This window comes from Lycium ferocissimum, chromosome 7 (genome assembly GCF_029784015.1).
Source record: "Lycium ferocissimum isolate CSIRO_LF1 chromosome 7, AGI_CSIRO_Lferr_CH_V1, whole genome shotgun sequence".
Taxonomy (NCBI): domain Eukaryota; kingdom Viridiplantae; phylum Streptophyta; class Magnoliopsida; order Solanales; family Solanaceae; genus Lycium; species Lycium ferocissimum.
Window position 1 is genome coordinate 5,609,661 of NC_081348.1, and position 14,337 is coordinate 5,623,997.

The 14,337-nt window shown below is 34.1% G+C and overlaps 2 protein-coding genes across 2 annotated transcripts; both read right to left on the bottom strand.

The window, feature by feature from the left end:
- Window positions 1-6,802: 6,802 nt before the first annotated feature.
- LOC132062476 (ubiquitin-like protein 5) lies at window positions 6,803-7,370 on the bottom strand. The gene has a single exon (XM_059455042.1). It carries the CDS (start codon window positions 7,248-7,250, stop codon window positions 7,029-7,031), a length of 222 nt encoding a protein of 73 aa, XP_059311025.1. The 5' UTR covers window positions 7,251-7,370; the 3' UTR covers window positions 6,803-7,028.
- Window positions 7,371-13,239: 5,869 nt separating this feature from the next.
- LOC132063172 (histone H3.2-like) lies at window positions 13,240-13,812 on the bottom strand. Its single transcript, XM_059455624.1, has one exon. The coding sequence runs from the start codon at window positions 13,748-13,750 to the stop codon at window positions 13,340-13,342; it is 411 nt and encodes a 136-aa protein (XP_059311607.1). The 5' UTR covers window positions 13,751-13,812; the 3' UTR covers window positions 13,240-13,339.
- Window positions 13,813-14,337: the final 525 nt, after the last annotated feature.

The following is a 14,337-nucleotide window of genomic DNA, read 5'->3' on the forward strand; positions in this document are numbered from 1 at the left end:
TATTTTTTTTTGAAAATACAAAACAAAAAAAGGACAGAACTCGGAAGTATAAAGCCATCAAATGATACATTGCAACATCGATACCTTGGTTTCCTCACAGAATTGTGGATCTGAAAGCCAAGTAATCTAGTCGAATGAGGGCTGATGTGTTGAACATTACTGCAGGCTATAGAAGTAGTCATCACCACTCTTCTAACAAATGGTGATTTTGCACAACATTAAGTGTTCCTTTCAGCGAAGGGTCTACAAGTTCCTCCCACAGTATGAAGATGGTATGTTTTGCATCACGATAAGTGCCAAAACATCAGAAGTGCGTTCTCTCAGGTAGTTAAAACTTTTTACACAAGTCAGTTTGGTACAATAGCATGAAAAAAATGAGTCCGGAGCCTAAATGGCATAAATTTGCCACAAAAAAACCAAAATGGTATGCCTTTTTTTTTTCAAACCAAAATGGGTATTTCGTTGGATAACCAACGAAATACCCGCATCTTACTGTTCATGCCCGAATTATTTCAGTCAAATTTTTTTTTTTTTTTTTTAATTTTGGTGCATTTCGTGAAATGCTGAACGAAATGGCATTAAATTTTTTTTTTTTTTAATTTCGTTTATACAAAAAACGAAAGTAAAAATAAAAATATTTTTGGCCTATTTCGTTGGACTACCAACGAAATAGGACAAAATTTTTTTTTTTTTAATTTCGTTTTTGTTAGCCAAATTGTTAGCCAAATAAAAAAAATATATATATATATCTTGAGGAAAGTCCGCCCTCCGGCAGACTTTTAGTTGTGTTCAACTAAAAGTCTGCCGGAGGGGGGTATTTTAGTTGTGTTTAAGTAAAAGTCTGCCGGAGGGGGCAGACTTTTAGTTGTGTTTAAGTAAAAGTCTGCCGGAGGGGGCAGACTTTTAGTTATTCATACAGTAACCATACATATTGCAGACAAACTATAAGATTTTATTATAGCCAACCAAACCAAACACGTAATGTTGATAACCAAATTCATATCAACTTTTCAACATTATTATTATTAAAATTGTACTCGGCTTCTACACGTAATGGGCATAAAAGTTTGCCCATTAAATTTTGCCTTATAAGGCAAACTTTTGTTATACCTTAAGGAAAACTTACGCCTTATGGGGCATACTTTTAGTTATGTTTTATGGGACACACTTTTAGCTAGGCATTACTAAAAGTTTCCCTTGAAAAGTTAAAAAAAATATATATATGCTTCAAGGGAAAATCCGCCCTCTCGGCGGACTTTTAGTTGTGTTCAACTAAAAGTCCGCCGGAGGGAGACTTTTAGTTGTGTTTAAGTAAAAGTCTGCCGGAGGGGGCAGACTTTTAGTTGTGTTTAAGTAAAAGTCTGCCGGAGGGGGCAGACTTTTAGTTATTCATACAGTAACCATACATATTGCAGACAAACTATATATATATATTTCATTCATGTACCAATGAAATAGGATGAATATATATATATTTTTGTTTCTTTTGATGAGTATCCAATCTCCACATATATAAAGATTGAAATATTGTAAAAACATGAAGTAACTTTGAACTATATGTAAAGCAATTTTCTTAGAAGGACAAAAGAAGAAAAACGAAACGAGAGAGTGGAAGTAACGTCGACCGCAATTTTGCCAATATGGTCATTGTGTCTTCCATAAGAGATAGGGCTTCCATTATTGCCATGGCACCAACTAATATTTTTGTACTTTATGATCTGATACGTCATTTCTAGTATTCCACTTCCTCGACGGTAGGCAAATACTTATCCGCATTGAGTGGGAAAATGTTATTCATTGAGATTGGATACTCATCAAAAGAAACAAAAATATATATATATTCATCCTATTTCATTGGTACATGAATGAAATATATATATATATAGTTTGTCCGTAATATGTATGGTTCTTGTATGAATAACTAAAAGTCGCCCCTCCGGCGTACTTTTACTTAAACACAACTAAAAGTCCGCCCCTCGGCGTACTTTTACTTAAACACAACTAAAAAGTCTGCCCCCTCCGGCAGACTTTTAGTTGAACACAACTAAAAGTCTGCCGGAGGGGGCAGACTTTCCCTTGAAGCATATATATATATTTTTTTTAACTTTTCAAGGGAAACTTTTAGTAATGCCTTAGCTAAAAGTGTGTCCCATAAAACATAACTAAAAGTATGCCCCATAAGGCGTAAGTTTTCCTTAAGGTATAACAAAAGTTTGCCTTATAAGGCAAAATTTAATGGGCAAACTTTTATGCCCATTACGTGTAGAAACTGAGTACAATTTTAATAATAATAATGTTGAAAAGTTGATATGAATTTGGTTATCAACATTACGTGTTTGGTTTGGTTGGCTATAATAAAATCTTATAGTTTGTCCGCAATATGTATGGTTATCGTATGAATAACTAAAAGTCCGCCTCTCCGGCAGTACTTTTACTTAAACACAACTAAAGTCTGCCCCCTCCGGCGTAGACTTTTTAGTTGAACACAACTAAAAGTCCGCCGGAGGGCGAGACTTTCCTTGAAGATATATATATATTTTTTTTTTATTTGGCTAACAATTTGGCTAACAAAAACGAAATTAAAAAAAAAAAAAAAAAAATTGTCCTATTTCGTTGATCGCCAACGAAATAGGATAAAAAATATATAAATATTTTTTATCCTATTTCGTTGGTAGTCCAACGAAATAGGCCAAAAATATTTTTATTTTTACTTTCGTTTTTTGTATAAACGAAATTAAAAAAAAAAAAAATTTTAATGCCATTTCGTTCAGCATTTCACGAAATGCACCAAAATTAAAAAAAAAAAAAAAAATTTGACTGAAATAATTCGGGCATGAACAGTAAGATGCGGGTATTTCGTTGGTTATCCAACGAAATACCCATTTTGGTTTGAAAAAAAAGGCATACCATTTTGGTTTTTTTGTGGCAAATTTATGCCATTTAGGCTCCGGAAAAATCTTGTTTTCAAATCTCACTGTCATCCAAAAAGCAACAAAAAAAAAACTTCTATATTATCAAGTGGTAGGACTATGAAAAAAGAATCAGACAAACCTGTGCAAGAGTGTGTTGAGGTATAAGAGTAATAAAATTAAGTAGTTAAAAGTGTGTTCATTCTGACAGGTTAAGTTTTCAGAAGGGATGATAACATAATAATAAGCTTCCGACGTCCCAGCCTCCACAAGAAAAAATACGAGACCGGCCACAACACAAGTCTTCAAGGCAGCTAAACCATATTTGGGAATATATGTGAAGATGTTGGTGCACAATTATTAGCTCAACTCAGTTGAAAGCTTGAAAGACAGGAATTGCAAATATAGTGCAGCATGTTATAATAGTGCCAGTTTTAAGGTTACTTGGTAGTGGCTGCTCTTGGGATCTTTATCCCTTCGTACTAAATGAAAGAAATTTATCAAAATTCGCCAAGCAGTATAATCCACCTATAAGAAAGTGAACTTCATGTAACATCCACTTAAATCGCAACATGCCCACACTCAAGAAAACTTGGATAGTAAATACTGTTAAGTTGTCAGTTATTATTATATTATACGTTCTGCCATTCTATACAGACAAAGAAGACTTTTTCCCCTGCTCACACAGTGAATAGCCCTGTTCAACAATTACATCATAACTTGTTCTCCATTAATTTTTCTACTGTAGAATTATTAAAACCTTTTTTCAACTTCACATCAAGGACTTTCAACCGAGCAATGAGAGAACTGCCCGTTGATCATGTTTAACAAAACCATAGTCTAAATTTACTAAATCTTTTTGGCAACTCGTTCAGAACAAGTAATGCGAACATTACTGTTAAATAAAGAACAATAAAGCTCAGTCACAAATTCTACTTTTCTACAGCGAAATTAATAATCGCCAACCACATCTTTTAATAAGAAAATCTGAGCACATATGTAACCCTTGTACCACAAGGTAAAATACCAATCAGTCACATAACATTCACAAAGCTGAGCATTTCCCTTCTGAGTTGATTAAACATGCCAAACTTTACATTACAAACCAACAATCAATCTTTTATTTAAAACACAGCAGCTGAGACACGTCCACCAGTGTATTTCCATCGCATGATAAACCTAGAATAAGACACGGAAATAATGAAAAATATCAATGGCCGAAAATAATACTAGATAGATATGCTATAGGAAACAATCGCACTGGAAACAGAATAGGAGTAAAACTTGTAACTCAATATCACACATGAGCAAGTCAGCAAAAGCTTCTTCTTCACTGTATTAAGGGTAGCCCTCTTAAGTCATCAATGTATCAATTGATCTCCAAAAATGCAAATCATTCAAAATTTCAGAATCTAACACACTACCGGGGCAGTAACCTTGCCTCGTCTTCCACATAGAATGCCTCACACAGAGCATGCATGGAATATCTCTAGCTTCAATCTAGGTCCACCATCCTGTTCAAGGTTCTTTGCTCTATAGACAAACGATTTTCCAGAAGGCTTTGCGAGCAGCTCATTGGCGCCTAATGTATTAGCACATTTAATAATCCCCTAGAGTAATCATGAGTAAAACCACTCATCTTGCTTGCCTCGTCAAAGTAACAAAGGTAAGCTTAACGGAAACAAAAAACTGGCATATGCCATGGCTCCAAATAAAGAAGCATTGAACAGCAAGGGAGTCACTGCTACACAGTCACTTGAGAAGAACGTGTGGACCTAAAGAAAGGACTTTTTATTGTGCTGTTTCTTTTCCATATGGTGTAAAATATACTACAGTTCAATCTATATTCACGTCTTATTTTATATGGACTATGTTTGTGTTTGTTGATAAGATTTGTGGGAAAAAAAGTTACAACCGCTGGAGGACTTTGCAGTCATGTAAACAACTACTGATGTTGTTCAAACGACCACCCCACATCAGTGTTGTTAAACAATTATAATCAAATCAATAGTTTTATGTTTTAAGACATGTTTATTTAATAACTATAGAGAAATATTTCACCAATATCATAAGTTATAAAGTACATTATTGTCGCACCATAGAATTACCCAAATAACTCAAGGTAGAAAGATTGCACAATAAAAAATCATCATTTAACATATGTCAAGATCAATGCCTTGGAGTGCTATAAGAGATCAAGCTGCAAAGAATGACTAGCTTTGTAATTAAGTCCTAAGGCCCATTTGGCCATTTATGTAATATACTAATGCTACTATAAAAAATGACACTTAGGGACATTTCATTAGCTAGCTTCTAGAAAATTAAGTAAATTGATGTATGAGTTCTTCCTCTTCTTACTTGGATTCATTCTATGATTAATTGCTATTTTAGTTATAGAATTATCCATCATTCCTTCTAATTGCTTGTTATCTCGTTTATTGCACTAATTTTCTGAATCAGAAAATTACCCAAAAAAAAAAAAAAAAAAACACATTACAAAAACCGAGGAAAAAAAGAAAGAACTCATACATGGAATTCATAAATCAGTGAATCCAAAGAAGTTCCTAACAGATCCATGGGACAGATCCCTAAAACACTCACCAAAGCAGTAAAACCCTTCCTCATCCAAAAGCTAACTAATGAAAATATCCCTAAATGTCACTATTTATAGCAGCACTAGTCTATTACATAAATGGCCAAATGGGCCTTAGGACTTAATTACAAAATTGGTCATTCCTTGGAACTTCATCGTTGATCTCTTGAAGCACTCCAAGGCCTTGAGCTTGACATACACTCGAGCTCATATTGAGAACTTAAATGGAGCGACAAAGATAATTATAACCCACATAACCGACACCCCTGAAGGGCAGCCTCGGAGCAACAGTGATGTTGTTTCTGTATGACTTATAGGTCACGGGTTTGACTGTGGATGCAGCCACTAATCGCATTAGGGCAGCCTATCTACATCACACCCAAGGGTGCGGCCTTCCCCTGACCCTGCTAACGCGGGATGCTTTGTGCGTTGGGATACCTTCTTTTTTTTATATATCCGACCCAACTTGTTATGTTTGAGGCGTTGCTGTTGTGTCCTAACATACTATAAAGAGTCTATGTTACAACATACTATAAAGTGTCTAGTCCCATGTTTTTATGCCAAGGACAAGCCAAGATTCATTTTCTTCTTCACTTTTCAAAGTTGGTCGAGTGTGTTCTTCATTTAAGGAAAAAGAAAGTCCGGACACAAGTGATCTGATTCTCATGGTGAGCTTCAAAGTCAAATTTTGTAAATGTATTTCACAAAACACGTGACTTCTACCTCTCCCAAACTTGTTTAAAAATTTTGGCTTCTACCTCTCCCAAACTTATTACAAAAAAAGGCGTGAGTTTTACCTCTCCCAAACCTGTTAAAAAAAACAAGTGACTTCTACCTCTTGCAATCTTATTACAAAAAAAGGTGTGATTTCTACATCTCCCAACCTTGTTAAGGAACAAGTTATTTCTACCTCTCCCAAACTTATTACAAAAAGAAGGCATGATTTCTATCTCTCCCAATCAAAACAGTTCGAAGGTAATTCAAACATAGAATAGCAGCCAAATTACTATCCATCCGGGTGTTTATTCAAGGACTCAAGCGAACAATTTCAAGAATTTTTTTTTTTTTTTACAATTAAGAAAAGCCGCCTACTAGTTTCAAACTGAGCCATTATAATTGTTGTTCTAAAAGAGAAAAGATGTCAACTTGTTGGTATCATACAAATGTATGCAAAACTATATGTCTGACGCCGTACTAGATAGTTTTAGCAACATGTTGCAACAAGCAGTTGGAATATCAAAATAACATCATAAAATCAACCCATCAGATCAAACTCCCAAAATTAGCACAAAAGAAAACCTCAAATTGCAACAATACTTCGGACTAAAAATATTTGCATACCAACAGCATAAACGTATAACAAAAATCCAAAAGGCGCATAATAACCTAAATCACATACAGAGAATTAACCATTCAATTCCAATCCAACCACCAAAATATCAAAACAAAAATCAACCCCAAATTCTCAACTCAACAAAACATCATAAAACTCCCAAAAACTCTAAAATTACCTATTGTGGTTTTATCTAGTTGTAGTAAAGCTCAAGGCCCATGCCATCATGAACTTCGTAATCCCTAAGGGTAATATGGTCTTTGTAGACATTGTACCACTTCTGAATACGAATCTTGTCGGCACGTGTACCAGTCTGAGCAGCAACAAGCTTCTTCAAATCACCGATTGTGTCATCTTCATTGCACTTCACCTTCACTTTCTTACCCAATCGATCGTTCAACACAACCTCAATCATCTTTGATTTATGCTTTCGTTATCAACAACGCAAACCCTAAATTTGTGTTATTCTTTCTGTAGAGCGTGAAGCCAAGGGTCAATATATATTGTGTTGGGTCTTTACCGCCCTTGCCTGAATTGCAAAATTACCCTTCAATTAGAGGGGTATATATTGGTATTCAACCTTACACGAATAGGACGCGTTCTAACCAAGCAAGCAGTTTACTGTCTTTTTTTTTTCTTTTTTTTTTTGGGGTATAAACAGAGGAATAGTCAACTTTCTGTGCCTTCCAAGTTAAAGTGGAATTGTCTTCCTAGTTGAAGTTGAATAAGGGGTAATATGTCCTATTCAACTTTGAAAGGGAATAGATACAACTTATATAGCTGTGTGCATAGTTTGGATAAACTTGAATTTTCAACAGAAATCAGAACATTTTGGATTTTTATTTTGGAATTTTTGAATTTTGTATTGAATTTCGAATTTACTATTAAAAAATTTCAAATTTGGGATTTCGAACTTCGGATTTTTGAATATTCGAATTTCTAATACCTTATATTAGCCAAAAACGGCTATCCATTAGACATTAGCGCATTATCTATATGTCCAATCTAATAAGTCAAATATATCCTACTCATTAGACATCAACAGATATATTCAAAATTATTAGTAAGTCTAATTTGTTTGGATTTGTTAATTCTAAAGATGACTACTTTTTAGATTTCCCTTTTGCTTTCACTGTCAGCATATTCTGTGTCGGACATGATTTAACTATATTGAACTTGTTAATTGATAGGACCTTATTAATATTTTTGTTGTATTTCCTTGGTAATGGTTTCACTGCATGTAATATGTATGATTACTTTAATTAGATGCTTGTGATAGCAATGAGGAATTATAGATTAAGGCAATTTGGTATGAATACTTTATTTGATTGTTCTTTTTTTTTTTTTTTAATAAGAAGAAGCAACTCAACTTATTGGTCGAAATCGAAAAACCTGAAGTGCACAGCAACCTAGATGTCACTTACAATTGGAAAGAAGGACCGATACATTATGAATCAAGCAGCCATTACTCAGCTAAGATTAAGATACAAAATTCAGTAGGACTCTGCAACATGGAAGAGTTCGGCATCAATAGTTCAATACTATGTAAGTTGCCTTCCTTGATGTACGTACACATCTCAATGTAAAGATTAGGGCTGTTCACAGTTTTGGTTAAAACCAAAACCAAACCGAAAATTTAACCAAACCGAATAAAAAAACCGACATTTGGTTTGGTTTGGTTTTAAATTTGAAAAACCGATAGTATTTGGTTTCGTTATGGTTATAGTAAAAAATAACCGAATAAATAACCGAACCAAACCGATAATTATATACATAAAATTTATAATTATTTATATGTATAATATTAACTTTTCATAAATAATTAAAGATATTTTATATTTTTAATTATTAATTTAATTTTGGTCTACTTATTTTTAAGGCCCATGTCTTAAAAGAATGTCCAAATCCAACAATCCAAGCCTCAACTCTAATAAGTCGTATGCATAAGGGTAAAAAGTAAAAATCCTACTATCTCTTTTCATTTTACATTGCATCGCCGCGTATTTTAATATGCGAAGAAAGTTCGCCCTTGTGTGCGTAGTGATAAAAAAGAATGTTAAATTTGAAGAATGTAGAGAATATTTGAATTGTAATCGCTAGTCATAAATTGAAAAACCGAACCAAACCGAACCAAACCGACAATAACCAAACCGGTGGTTATTATTTTACTTGGTTTGGTTATGGTTTAGACATTTAAAAACCGACTAAATTGGTTTGGTTATGGTTTTAACCAATAACCGACCCAAACCGAACCATGAACAACCCTAGTAAAGATGATAAAAGTTGTTAGATATTTGTATAATATAATATGAAATGGGATTGACCCACACAAGAAGGCAAAATGAGTTTGAAGGCTTTAAATATTAAATATTAAAAGCCTTTGTATTTTCAGATTTTATTTAAAATTTGAACTTAATGGAAATATTTGTTCATGAAACAAGATGATTATTCAGAATAGTCACTTTTCTAACTTTATAAATAAGGTCTTTTTGCAATTTCCTAAATGATGTTGTATTCATGCTTTAAAGTTCTGTTATATATATTTCATTATTGTCTTTTATCATCTTAGTCCCACTCTAGTTTTACTCCTGCTTTTCTTATACTGGTGTATTCAAACAGGATGCGATTTAGATACCTAGTCTCACCGTCTGCTAACTTACATAAATTCAAAAATTCCAGTCCTTAATAGGCACCAGAGCTACTGTATTTACTACTGTTTCTAAGCAAGATACTACTTGCAATTTCAGGTCAATTGAAAGACTGAGATCTTAAGTAAGAAGTATGACTGTAGCACTGTTTAATCCTGATAGGCAACTAGGAAATTATTGGCAAGAAAATAGACAATAAATCAGGTGAGCATAAAATAGTACTTCAAGAACATGAATCCAGAAGACTGACATAATTAATGCAGGACAGAAAAAAATGCAACAAGCAATATTGTATGTTCAAAGGAAGTTGAAACTACTCTAGACACTTTACCTTACAAAAAAAAAAACTATTTTAGGCACTTTCCCGTATAAAAATTAAAAAAAATAAAAAAAGAACTCTAGTGCGCTTTGATGAGTAGTCTCCTATTTAAAATGGACTTTCCTTGGCCATTTTCCTAGCTGATGTTGTAAATCGAGCAATTTCCAAGCTTAAGAAAATGGAGCAAACAAACAACAAGCAAATGCATTCATCTGTAGATTCAAAAGCTGACAGACTAAGAAAGTTAATTAGGAATAAAGGACTTGCCAAACTTAAAAGCTCACATAAACTGGTTCCTATAAGCTGATACAGTGTGTACAAATAGTTCAGCACCATTAAGATACAGGATCATAAGAAAAAACCAGGCATACTTCATATCTATGTCACACAAGTATGTACACTCAAGACTTTTGATTGCGAAAAAGAAATTAACCAAGTCACAAAGTAACAGCAAGCAAAAGTATTAATTGATATTGATTCAGCAAATAAAAATTGATATAATAAGGTAAAAGTATTAATTTTTCGCAAATAAAAATTGATATAATAAGGTAAATGAGATAAATTATAAAATTAGTAGCAGGTAATTAAGCTTATTGTATCCCAATTTAATTAACTAGATCCATCATATTTCCAACTGCTAAAGAATTAGTTCATTTTTGCGCATGGTGAGAATGTAAAAGACGACATAATATAGTGCATAATAGTGAGTATCAACAGATGAAGTTAACAACAAAAATATATAGTAATTTTATTTCACTGTGTTAACTCCCTTTTGATAGCACAACTTCTTGAATTCTTCATAATATATCCCAACTTAAGCTTCACTGTAGAGAATTCTTTTCCATTAAAGAAGTGTCCCTACTTATTAAAATCACTTCATTCTTCTAGCTTCTTACAAGAGAATGATTTCCCAAGGTAGGCCCCTTTCCTTTTTTCTATGAAGACTTTCTCAAAACAAGAAGAGAAAGGCAGCAGAAAATGTAGAAAGGAAAACTTTTTGCTATCTCTTAGAAAGTGTGTGCCTCCTTTTTGTATCTGATCACCTCTTTTTATAGGTTTTAAAATGTACAACACGTTGCAGTCTTTAATTTCTCTTTAGCTCGTTGCAGATACTGATCATTGAGCTCGATATAATATATGAACTTTTCATCTTTTCTATCTTTGTGTATCGACCTTGCAATTTTCTCTTTTTGTCCTGCTTCTGTTATAAATTGCATATTCTCTTCAGGAAAGTACATTTTACCTGTGAAAAATAGAGAATTAATCAGAGAAAATATAAAATATGTAAATAAAAATAGGCAAATACTTAACATTATTTAAGTGCTATCAGTAATTTTGCCCGAACATCGTAGTATTCAGAATCTAAGTTGCGCGGTCTCTTCACTTTCAATGCCGCACCCATGTCGGATTCTCCAAAAATACATTACTTTTGGAAAGTCCGACACACACCCATTGATATTTTTAAAGAGTCTAAGCAACATAGTTCAGAATATGTACAAATTCTAGCTCTGGCACAAAAAGTCATTCACCACTTGAATCAAGGTGAAATGCTGACATGAGGATGAACATTTTGCGACCTTACACATCTTAGATAGCACTTCTAAAAGTTAAAAGTTTAGCATCCCAGCACAAGTCATGAACATTATATGTCAAGATTCCACAAGAAAACTGAAAACAAATTTGTAGGCTTACTTGGTATGGCAGCTAATGTTGACGTTCAACATATGTTAAACAAAGTAGTGAACGGGTTCACAAAATAATGATAATATTGTCTGTCTTTTATTCACTTTCCTAAAAATAATTTGGCAGCATTAGAAAAGAGCAGTGCCAAATGACTTGAAGTTAAAGGAGATGACAAAAAGCACACAGTGCTTCTGTTGCAGGAAAATAATGTCAAAAGTGCTAAGTAGTACACTGGTACTCAGGGGCGGAGCTAGGTAGGCTCTAGGATTCATCCGAACCCCCTCGAAAAATTACAGTGTATATACAAGGTTAAAATTATTTTTTTATGTATATATAGTAAATGTTGAACCACCTTGGCTTCTTCGTGTATTTACTTATTCATTTTTTTGAACCCCCTAAATGAAAATCCTGACTCCGCCACTGGTGGTACTCCATATGAATATAAGGAAATTCTTGTGGCGAGCAAGTTCCTCGTACGTGCGTTCCGGTGAGAATTGTAACCTAAAAGCTCCATTTTAAATATTCCATCTAGATCACACAACAAAGTTGTACAACTGTAATTCTTTGTAGGTAAGAGTTTCAGCACCAAAAAGCAGCTCAATTTCCAGTCCCCCCCCCCCTCCCCCCACCAAAAAAAATAATAGATCCTCAAATTAGCAAGGCTGAAAACTTACCCAAAACTTGCAGGAGATGAGATTCATCAAAATTGACCAATCATCTCAGTTTAAATGGCTACCATGTCAAATGCAGCCAAGTTCAACCTATGACGACTAACCTAAAAAAATTCTGCATCAATAGTAAACAGATGAATGGACGAACTGCCCTTCAAATGGGTTGGTCTTTAATTTTTACCCTTTAACAATTGAACTTATGCCTAGTGGGGTATAAGTTGTTTAAGGAAAAAGTCATGGTGGGGCATAATTTGCGAGTTATTATATGTGAAAATATGACCTTATCTTTCCGCGGAAAAGTTGTTTGTCATGAGGGGAAAAAAATTAAAGACTAGCACAAAATAGGTACCAAAGTGCAAATGACCCTAATAAACACACAAGCATTTGATAACTAGCCCAAATCAATCTCAATTTCAAACAATGATAAGGGAACTGCAAAGTTTGAGCAATGCCCTAGGCCAAAGAGAAGAGTTTATATTGAACTAATATTGTCAAATTACTCAAATCTCAGCAACTGCTAGTATTGGGGTTCTATTTCCTACATAGACAAACTGCTTAGCAAAACAGGAAACACAAGAGACAGGTATAGTTCATTGTCACAATATATGGGAATCAATGCTTTTGTTCCTCTCCAAATACCTATGCACAGCAGACAGCACCAATAAGCAGGCAAAAAAGGAGACTGTTAATACACAAATGTTACAAGGATAATATAATTTGCTGAGAGATCTAAGTATAGAAAAACTAGAAATACATAGCTACATAAGCAAAAGGTAAGAACAAAGGCACACTCTATCAATATATTCCAATGTGATATTTCTATAAAATCCCCCCTAAAAAATAATCAAACACAAAGTAGTGCTTCAACCTTCAATCGAGAGCAAATAACACACAAACGAAAATGCAAGATCTTTAATTAAACAAAACAAAGTACAGATTTCATCAATCAGATTCCAAAATACTAATAAACCAACATTAGATTTACACCACATAACCCTAGAATTCCAACAACAGATGTAACCAAAAACAAAACAAAAAAAAGAAAAAAAAGGACAACGAGTTCTTTAATTGAACAAAAAGAAGTACTACAAATTTCATTGATTAGATCTAGAATACTGATTTACATCAAAAACATCAAACAGATAAACACTAATCAACTTTAACCACAACAACAATCTTCTTCCTAAGCCCTTTCACCACGAATCCTCCTAGCAAGCTGAATATCCTTAGGCATAATGGTAACCCTCTTAGCATGAATTGCACAGAGATTCGTATCTTCAAAGAGCCCAACGAGATACGCCTCGGCGGACCAGAGAGCAAGAACAACCTTTGCTCTCCGAAACCTCAGATCTGTCTTGAAATCCTGTGCTATTTCCCTCACAAGCCTCTGAAACGGCAATTTCCTTATCAACAACTCAGTAGATTTCTGGTACTTTCTGATTTCTCTAAGAGCAACAGTTCCTGGCCTGAAACGGTGAGGCTTCTTCACTCCTCCGGTCGCTGGAGCTGACTTCCTGGCAGCCTTGGTGGCCAGTTGCTTTCTTGGTGCCTTCCCACCTGTGGATTTGCGAGCTGTTTGCTTGGTACGTGCCATTTTAATTGTATATATTGAGAAAAGTTGGAGTTTCTACTAGAATGGTGACAATGTGAAATGGGTAATGGGGGATTTATACAAAGAGATGGAGGGCGGCAAGGTTGAAAATTTGGACAAGAGTTCGAAATTTTTGGCAAGGCCGTTGATTGAAATTTTGAATTAACGGTGTTGATTGGAGAGGAGATGATTACCCGGATAGCGATCTACGTGCTATTAAAGTAACAAATGAATATTTGCCACGTGGATCTAAAGGACTCTGTAATTGTTTTCTTAGGCCCCTTTGGCCATAAATACCAAAAACTTTTTCACTTTTTTTTTAATTTTTAAAGTTGGAGTTGGAGTTGGAGTTGTATTTAGCCATAGTTTTTGAAATTGTAGTTTTTGGTGAAATGTAGTGTAAAAAGGTGGAAAAGAATTGAAAAACAAGTTTTTTTTGTTTTTAGTATTCCTGAATACAACTCCGGAAAAAAGTGAATAATTTTTATGACCAAACGCTAAAAGTAAAAAAAGTGAAAAAAAATTTCGGAAAAAAGTGAATAATTTTTATGGCCAAATGCCCACTTAGTACTGATCTTTTATCTTTCTCA

Coding starts and splice junctions, on each gene's coding strand:
- LOC132062476 (XM_059455042.1), bottom strand. CDS start 7,250: ATGATTGAGGTTGTGTTGAACGATCGATTGGGTAAGAAAGTGAAGGTG.
- LOC132063172 (XM_059455624.1), bottom strand. CDS start 13,750: ATGGCACGTACCAAGCAAACAGCTCGCAAATCCACAGGTGGGAAGGCA.